This window comes from Anabas testudineus, chromosome 15 (genome assembly GCF_900324465.2).
Source record: "Anabas testudineus chromosome 15, fAnaTes1.2, whole genome shotgun sequence".
NCBI classification, from domain to species: Eukaryota; Metazoa; Chordata; class Actinopteri; order Anabantiformes; family Anabantidae; genus Anabas; species Anabas testudineus.
In genome coordinates this window covers 17,446,391-17,455,792 of record NC_046624.1, presented here as the reverse complement: position 1 = coordinate 17,455,792, position 9,402 = coordinate 17,446,391, and the positions used below count along the sequence as shown (strand labels likewise).

Below are 9,402 nucleotides of genomic sequence, written 5' to 3'. Positions count from 1 at the left end.
CTCCACAAAGCAGCGAGTGGCGCATTTTTAACCGTCTGTGGTGAAACGCAGGAATTTAAAGGAGTATTTTTAAAATTAAAAACCCGGTTTTACTGTTTAATTGTTAAAACGTTTAAATCCTGGATTTTAAGGTGTTTTTTATTATTATTTTCAGTTTTATAATTACACACACGCTCCTAAAACTTGTAATTCCATTACTTTCCAATCCAGAGGATCCAAATCACATTCCTGATTTTCTTTTTCCCCCTTTTTCTTTTCATGTAACATAAAGTTATTGAAATGCATGCAGCGCTGCACATAAGTGGCCCCTATCACTGCTTTCACCAGCGAGCGTTGCGTTTAGCAATGCTGATTATTCGGCGCTCTGTTCAATTCCCCTGCGACTTGTGCGTGTTTATAAATTAAAATTGGCGTTCGGGTTTTTGTTTGAGGTCGGTGCCGAGCAGGTTTCTCCGAGGAAGATTAGAGAAATCACTTTGTACCGAGCAGATGTTTTTTTTTTTTCTTTCTTTCTTTCTCTGGGCCGCTTCTGTGCGCGCCGGAGACGTGGGCAGAGCTGGAGAAGCTCGATCCCCCGCAGCCAGGGATGGAGAGGATGAGGATGGAGCGGGAAATAAAAAGTGGAAGAATTAGGGGGGAAGTGCCTGTTTTAATTTTCATATTTAAAAAAAAATTTAGATAATTAGATGGAGGTAAAATGTGCACCAGTCGTGTGACGCACCGGCTGAAACAAACAGCGCAGAGGGTTCGTGCAGAAAATGACAGCAGCAGCAGCAGAGTGGCTGTGGTTTAACCCTCCACTCCATCCCTGCAGGCAGCCTCCCGTCCCCGATTCAAGAAGGGAAATAGGTTGTGACAGCAGACATCCTCCTCGGCCTTTCTCATACTTTAAAAATTAATTTACTCGTTCGTTTCTTCTCAGCTTGGCACCGACTCTACGTGCGCGTTACGCAATTTACGTCCCCGGAGGCGCTTTGTTTTAGCGCGTTTATCACGGGTGGATGTGATCTGTGGAATAAAGCAAAGAGTCGAAACCTTTTTCTCGTGGCTGCGAGTGTGTGTTAGAAATTATCCACAGCACCTGTGACTCGTGTGGATTGAAACGTTTCATAAAAACAGTTTAAATCTCGTCTGAGTCCGAAGTGTTGATGCGTAAAACTCAACTTTTATCCCTGAATTTGACAAAACTTTTGGTGTTTGTTGTTAACACCTGTTTAATTCCCCTGATCTTAAATTAATTCATCTTCAGTGATGAAAACTCCTAAAATAAATCATCCACATAAGGAAATTAACAATTACATTTGTAGTGTTAGTAAAGGATAAAATGGAGTGGATGCCGTCTTACCTCTTTACCTCTGCAGCGTCACTCGGCGTCTTTAAAGCTCCTGTTAAAGCAGAAGACTGAAAAACATTCAGTCACTTTCCTGTTTTCAGTGAATAAGAGCGACGCGCTGTGTAAAAAAGCCGCGGTGACTGCGCTGCTGTGCAGCTGAGGATCCTTCAGCTGAATGGATTATCTCCGGAGCTTTGATGTCTTCTGGCCTCACCTCACAGGTGCTGAGCGCCGCTCGGCCTCTGCGATACTTCTTCCCCCGCCGCCGTCCAAAAAAATGCACCTGAGGGAGCCCGGGTCTCCGCGTGCAGCGCCGGGGCTCCTCCAACACTGTGTTTTATGCATCATCGTTTTAATAAGTACCGACAACATCCCCGCAGATCCCCGCTTCCAATCCTGCCGGCTGAAGGGACAAAACTTTTCCCCCTCCTCTCCTCGCCGCCTAATCCCAGGCTTTACCAGCTCAGCATTAAGAAAATTCAACTGCAATTTGGGATTAGACAAAATACTCTTATTACAAAAGGTTGGTGCAACTTGATAACTTGATACTTGTTCAGGGGTTTATCTCGGGGTCTCAGTCACATCGAGAGAGGAGGGAGAAAAACAAGAAATGTAGAGGAAATGTCAGAATAACCCAACTCATTGTGTTGTGAGGGCCATATTTGTTGAATGGCCTTTTTGCATAATTTAACGGAGTGTGTGTGTGTGTAGAGGAGAGGAGGGGTGGTGGTATTTCGGTCAGACCCTCCACGGGCCCTCTGACTGCTCGGACTTCAGATGTGGTGGAAATAAAACGGTGCGTAAAAGTGTTTGACCTCCACTCAGCAGCACAAACCAAATCTATTAATAATAAAACGCGTGCGCGCCGCTTCTCTTCTCTTCTCTTCTCTTCTCTTCTCTTCTCTTCTCTTCTCTTCTCTTCTCTTCTCTTCTCTTCTCTTCCTGTCGTGATTAGTCAGATTTTACCTCTGTGTGCGTAATAAAGTGGACGCACTGCTCTCCTGTACATATAAACCCGTGTTTTGGTGCGTTCAGGTGCCTTATCACCGTGTGCTCTGCCTGTAATAAGCAGCATCACTACAGGCCTCCACACAACCTCAAACAGGACTTTGTTTCCCTTCCTGCTCCGCCGGCCATTGATGTTAAGTCCCATCGGCCTTCACTTTGATACCCCTCCTCCTCACACACATAAAAATGTAATTTCTCTCCCTCGCTCTCTCTTTCTTTCTTTCTCTCTCTGAACATTAGCTCGTTTTCAGCTCAGGCCTCGTTTACAGAAGTTGATGTGTGTGTGTGTTTTTTTTTTACCACAAAGAGAAGCCGAGCTGCATCTCCACGACCCTCAGTGACACACAGGCCACAAACAGAGAGAGAACACACAGCTTTGTGTGTGTGACGGGTTCAAAACATGTTAAAAACATAAAGTGCTGTCTGAGTCTGTGCCTATTAAACTTTACGTCAACCAACCTCAAATGTAATTCTAAATGGGGATTATACCTCATTAATATTCATGAGGCTGCTGTGTGGAGGGACAGGAGGGGGGGGGTATCACCATAAAAATCAAAATGGATAAATTGAACTTCTTCTTTTTGGTTCCTCACTCTCACTCTGTGCTGCAGCAGGTTCTCGGCCTTTCGGGGAAACGCGCAGTTTTCCGTCCAACTAAACATCAGAGTTTCTACATTTCCTTCTCTTCAAACCCTCTGAATCATTATTGTTGTTTCACGCAGCCACTGATTTGATACATTTGTCCAAATACTGAGAAACTTTCAGGCGTCGTTCAAGTCAAAGCACCAAATAAAGCAGCTGATTTCTGCTGACAGCTTCTTAAACGCTCTTCTTTCTCTTGGCCGCTGCAGTGAAGCTGCTACCGACTCTATTTTTTCTTGCCTGTAAATAATTTAATGCTAAATTCTTCCTATTAAATCATAAGAAGCTCTAAATTCTCGTTTGTCCTTTGCGCACTGTGGCGCACACGGAGCGCACCCTGCGCTCTCCGCAGCACTTTCTCCTGCAGGCCTGTGAAACATTTCCATCTTTTTCTTTTCCACTCAGCTCTCTGTGGTTCGCTCGGTCTCGGGACCGGGACCGAGAGAAGGGGGTGAGTGGGAGTGGGCTCTCCCGGTTGTCTCTGCGCTCCTATAGGTCGCCTGTGCCGTCCGTCAGCCGGAGGACGCGCGCCGATTGGCTGCAGGAGGCGGATCCGCAGGTGTCCTCCGCTCATAGAGGCGCAGGGCGGAGAGAAGGTGATCAATCTCCATCCGTCTCCATTAGAAATCACCTTAACTCTCTGACAGACAACGACAAGCCCCCGAAAGCAAATGAGTTTGATTTATTTGGCTGTAAAAACACCCGGAACCGCACCGAGGACGCGGTGACGCCCCGTGTGCTGAAAAGCTGACGGCGAGTTCCTCCGTGATGCTGCTCGGTTGTTTTTGAGTAAAGTGCTGCAGCTGCCCGAGTTTTGTGCCCTGCAGACTTCCTACTGCTGGATAATTTTACTGCTGCTCGCCTCTTGTGGCCTGAGATCTTCGGGAGAAGGGAAGGAAACAAACCAGGTAACGCTTCTTCCCGTTTTCTGTGCGTAATTTCACGCGAATCATCTCGTTTTTACTTCGAGCGACACGCGCAGCTAAAGTTTCACAGCGACGTCACTTTTTCCAACATTTTCCTAAAGTGTTTCCCGGTAAACCGGGACCTGAGCTGCGCAGGATTTCAATTTGCAGCGCGGCGCGTTGGTGGGAAAACGTTTCACGGAGATTTCAATTAATGCGCACGGCGGAGGACAGTGTAGATAATTTTCATATTTTTATTCCAGCTCGTTCCTGCGAGTGTATTGAGAGCAATTGGCCATTAAACCGTTGGAAGCACTTAGCAGATAATTGGAGAGGCGTGTTTTGGTTTTTGTTAATTTATTTTGCAGATAAGAGCTCCTCTGAAACGCTCTCTCCCCGGAGGTCTAATCTAAATTCTAATGGAGTTCATTTGCACCGAGATCTGGTCTTTTCACTCCGGCCTGGTGGAGCTGGTTTCTCGGAGCCGCTGGAATAAACGTTTGGTTCGGTCTTTGTTCAAATCTTCTCCCCCTCAGAGCCGCTAATTTAATTCACACGGGTTCAAACTGGGTTTTCTTCTTTAACTAAGTCCGTTTTCAAACTCTCACCTCACTGTGTTAATGAAGATTTAGATTAAATGAATAAGTTAATTATTAGAATAAACTAATCTGGTGGAGAAGTGAAGTTTAAATGATCTTTAGTGAGAAAAACAAACAAACGTATTAAAGTTTCCATTAAAACTGAGTAAACAGAAGAATTGTCTTTACTGTCAGTTAAATTCTTATTTTACTGTTTTAATCTGATAAAAAAAACAAGTGTGAAGAAACAATTTGACATTTTCTCAATGAAATTCAATGTTTGCTTAAAATAAAGAAGAAGAAACTGGTGACAGTGATAAATTAAACTTTATTTTTCAGGAAGTTGTGTCAGAAACAAGAGAAACGGGTTCATTTTATAAAGAGTAGTGTAAATAAAATAAATATAAAGATCAGCAGGAGTCTGGTTAAAAAACAAATGGTACAGAAAAACTTCACACAACCACGGAAGACGTGATGTTTCTAGATGATTTAACCACATCTATAACATGTAGGTGGAGGCCTCACACACACACACACACACACACACACACACTTTGTAATTCAGAGATTTCAACTTGCGTTTGTTGTCGAATAGGAAAAAAAAAATCCTGCGTTTTAAATGTCAAATAAAATGAAAATGAGACTTTAAGAGGTTTTATTTAAATTAAAGATCCTCGTTAGCTGATGAATGAATTCAGCTCCTGTTCAGTTTAAACTTATTAATAAATCCGTGTGCAGATCATCAGACCGACACTTCAGGGTTTGACCCCCAACAAAAACCCAAAGTCCTGAAGGATTTAAAGAGTCCGTGGTTTAAAACTTGAAGTGGATCCTTTAATAATCTGCTGCTTTTATTCCTGATGCCACAAACATGAAAACACGCTGAGTGGAAACTGAACTGGATCAATAAAGACCAGAACCCGTCTTTTCTAAACCTCCTCCGGGTCCGTTCAGGTTCTTTTCTTGATTTCTCTTCTTGTTGAATTTGTTTCTCCTCGGTTCCGTGCGCAGTGACTTGGATCGGTCCCCTGTCCCGTCAAGCTGCAGCATCGGGGGAAACCGAACCACTGGCCTGAGCTGGGTGGAGCAGTGACCGCCTGTAGCATGATGTCCTACCTCAAACAGCCCCCATACGGCGTCAACGGCCTGGGGCTCAGCGGCGCTGCCATGGACCTGCTGCACCCGTCAGTGGGCTACCCAGGTAGGAGCCGGCGCACGCACGCACACACGCACGCACACTTTCTAAATATGAACAGAAGCTCTGGCACAAAGTTTAATACTATAAATAAATGAAAGAACCAGAGTGACTGATGTTTCTGATTTAAACTAATTAACACAAGATAAAACGGGTTTAATGAGCTTTGACTAAAATTTATTTATTACTGCAAAATGTGAAAAACAACTAAACAAAGTTCATGTGTTTTTATTTATTGGTGCATTTTAATTTTAGTAAAAGTCAAAAACAGCAAATGAGAAACAGAAAATAAACGGATAATTAATGTTAATAATAGTTATTATTATAATAATAATAAAGAAAACCATCCTGATTAATAATTATTATTAATTATTCTGAGCACTGTTCTCTCCTCATTCATGGTAAAAACACTTTTATTTCCATCTTCTCCTCTGTTCGTCCTCCTCTGTGCAGCTACTCCCAGGAAGCAGCGGCGGGAGCGGACAACCTTCACCCGCTCCCAGCTCGACGTCCTGGAGGCTCTGTTCGCCAAAACCCGGTACCCGGACATCTTCATGCGGGAGGAGGTCGCGCTGAAAATCAACCTACCTGAATCCAGAGTCCAGGTAAAAACGAACAAAAAGATGAATTAATGACGACAAAACATCAATTATTAATGAGATCAGATTTTTATACGTATTTATTTTTAAAGATGTGACTTTAAAATATAAAATATTAAAATAATATTCACATTAGGACATTAAACTGGCGTTTTTTTATTTAATGTATTTATTTATAGACTAATTTAAAATCCGTTTACACCTGAATTTAAATTCAGATTAAAAAGATGATTCGAATTGACGTCGACTCGATGACGTCACGTGTCCACAGTTCGCTCATCAATATTTAATATTGATATGATACAAATAAATATTAACAACAAGGTCTGTATGTGATCTAAAAGCAGGATCAGCTGATCTGTAACGTCAAGTTTAACTTTCTGATCAGACTGTCAGGGAAATTAATTATTGATGACGTCACACTAGCCAGCTAGCTGCTTCTGAGCTAATACACAATATAATTTAATATCTGATTAGGGTCTTTATTTTATTATGCAGTTATATCATTAAATTCTAATCAGACAGGGAAATCGTATTAAGATGAAATAGTTATAGTTTCTAATTTGGATATTTATTTATTTGTTTTAGGCCTGAAATTAACTGATCAACAAACCTGTGTGTGTTAAATTAAATTAAATTATCTGTGATGTAACTGGAAAAGCTGCCACCTTTAAACCAGAGTACTGGACGAATGTATGTTCAGCTTCTGGTTTAACTCACTCATTTAAAATCACGTTCAGTTTCTCTCTGACTTTATTCAAGTATCTCAAAATCAAACCGATTTCACGTCATCATGTCAACAACACATCATTCACGTGGCTCCTTTGCTCCTGTCATTAGTATTTTTAAACAGCTCAAATGAAGAGTGAGTGTCATTTAATGTGAAACACAGGATTTATAATGAAGAGGCTCCGATTATCATAGCAAATACTCCAGTGTGTTTATGATGTTGAGCTCTGGGACGGTATCAGGGGGGAAACCTCACAGACCTCGTTCACAATTTGAGTTATTCTCAGAATGTGTGTGTGAAACAAAACGCTCTACATGATCCTACCCTTTCGGAGCTCTAGAGTTTCCCTACTGTGTGGTGAAACTCGATAGCCTGTTATCTTAGAGCCGTCTACCAGGTATGAAATTAGACCCCTGGCTGGTCCAAGCCAAGGGGCCAAGGTGGAAATGAACCTCGATGGCTAATAACCCCCAATTTTCCTCCATAATGTACTCCCAGCACAGCCCAGGAGTATTTTTATGAAATGCTGAGGGTGTTGATGTGTGAGGTTTCTAACTCCTGACTGGATTTTTTATTCTAAGGTGTGGTTCAAGAACCGGAGGGCCAAGTGTCGCCAGCAGCAGCAGAGCGGCAGCAGTGCCAAAACCAGGCCGCCCAAGAAAAAGTCTTCTCCAGCGAGGGAGAGCACCGGATCCGAGAGCAGCGGACAGTTTACGCCTCCTGCCGTCTCCAGCACGGGTTCGTCCTCCTCTTCGTCCTCCTCCACCAATCACACCGGTCCGGCAGCGCTCAGCAGCACCTCTACCTCCATCAGCACCGTCTCCTCCATCTGGAGCCCCGCCATCTCTCCCGGAAATGCTCCGGCTCCCGCGGTGGCTCCGCTCCCCGAGCCCGGGCCCCCGTCGAACGCCTCCTGTATGCAGCGTTCGATGTCGGGCTCCGCCGCTGCCGCCACCTCCTACCCCATGTCCTACAACCAGACGCCAGGCTACGGCCAGGGCTATCCCGCCCCCTCCAGCTCCTACTTCAGCGGTGTGGACTGTGGCTCCTACCTGGCCCCCATGCACTCCCACCACCATCCCCACCAGCTCAGCCCCATGACGGCCTCCTCCATGTCGGGCCACCCGCACCATCACATCAGCCAGTCGTCAGGGCACCACCATCACCACCACCACCACCAGGCCTACGGTGGTTCCGGCCTGGCCTTCAACTCCTCCGACTGCCTGGATTACAAAGAGCAGACTGCAGCCTCCTCGTGGAAGCTCAACTTTAACACCACAGACTGCTTGGACTACAAAGACCAGGCCTCCTGGAGGTTCCAAGTCTTGTGATCAAGCCCCCCCCCCCGCCCCCCTTTTCCCTCCCTGCTCATCAATCCCCTCTTTTATTTTCCAGATTAGCTTCTTGCTTGTTTTAATAAGAGAATGCTCAGTAATCGGACTTTGTTTCCCCTTCCCTCTCGTGCTCCGCGTCTTTTTAAAACTTAAAAATGGAAAAAAAAGAAAGTCCCTCGAGTCCTGTGAAGACAAAACATCAGGAGCAGCTTCCTGATGGTGACGATGACGATGATGAACGGGTTTTTAAGATGCCCCTTTCTTGGATGAGCTCAACAAAACCAAACTGCTTTTCAAAACAACAAAAAGTCATTTCAACCAAACTCCTTTGACCACCAGCTCTCCGGCTCCTCTGGATGGGAGGAATATTTTCCCCTCTGGTGCACCGACAGGAACTGCCTGCAGTGCCCTCTGACCTCCAGCCCAATCAAATCCTGTATAGTTTTTATTTCTGAAATTTGTTATTTTAGGATGACAGAGATTTTTAGTCAGCTACGTTGAGCAGCTGAAATATGTAAATATGTATTTGGGTCAGTTACAGTGACCATGTTTAGTTGGTGTTTTTATTTTTTTTTTCCAAATTTGAAATTGTTTATTACCACTGGGAGAAAAAAAAAAGAGAAATCCTGTATGTAAATCTTTCCAAATATTCCAAAGAGAACAAATTGGCCATAAAGTTCAGCTTTTATATAAACGTTGTTTTAGTCAGAAAAATGTTTGGGCAATTTGAAATGTCTTGGAAAACTAAATCTAAAATATAGATACAGCTATTCTGGGCATTTGTCCAGGTTCCATTTTGTTTTCTGGATATTATTATTCTAATTATTATTATCATTATTCTAGCCTCTACATTTTCAAACCAGACCTCCTCCTCCTCCTCTCTTGGGCATTGTCGTGATATTGGACATGTTTGAACCGCAGCACTTGGCTTGATATTGGAGTCAAAGCATTATTATTTTTTTTTTACTTTTGGAGAGGAGGGAATATGGATTTATAGCTCCAAAAATGACAGTGAGATTGTTGAATGTATCTTTAAGGCGACCACCCTTACATACATGTTCATCCAATAAAGATCCGT

At 43.7% G+C, this 9,402-nt stretch overlaps 1 protein-coding gene across 2 annotated transcripts; it reads left to right on the top strand.

Annotated features, from left to right (window-relative positions):
• The first annotated feature begins 3,606 nt into the window (after window positions 1-3,606).
• Window positions 3,607-9,402, top strand: otx1 (orthodenticle homeobox 1). Of its 2 annotated transcripts, XM_026353988.1 has the most exons (4): window positions 3,607-3,891; window positions 5,478-5,667; window positions 6,115-6,266; window positions 7,572-9,402. In XM_026353988.1, exons 2-4 carry the CDS (start codon window positions 5,571-5,573, stop codon window positions 8,319-8,321), a joined length of 999 nt encoding a protein of 332 aa, XP_026209773.1. In that variant the 5' UTR covers window positions 3,607-3,891; window positions 5,478-5,570; the 3' UTR covers window positions 8,322-9,402. The 2 variants fall into 2 exon arrangements, with proteins under 2 accessions (XP_026209773.1, XP_026209774.1); XM_026353989.1 differs by lacking the exon at window positions 3,607-3,891 and having other exon boundaries at window positions 5,192-5,667.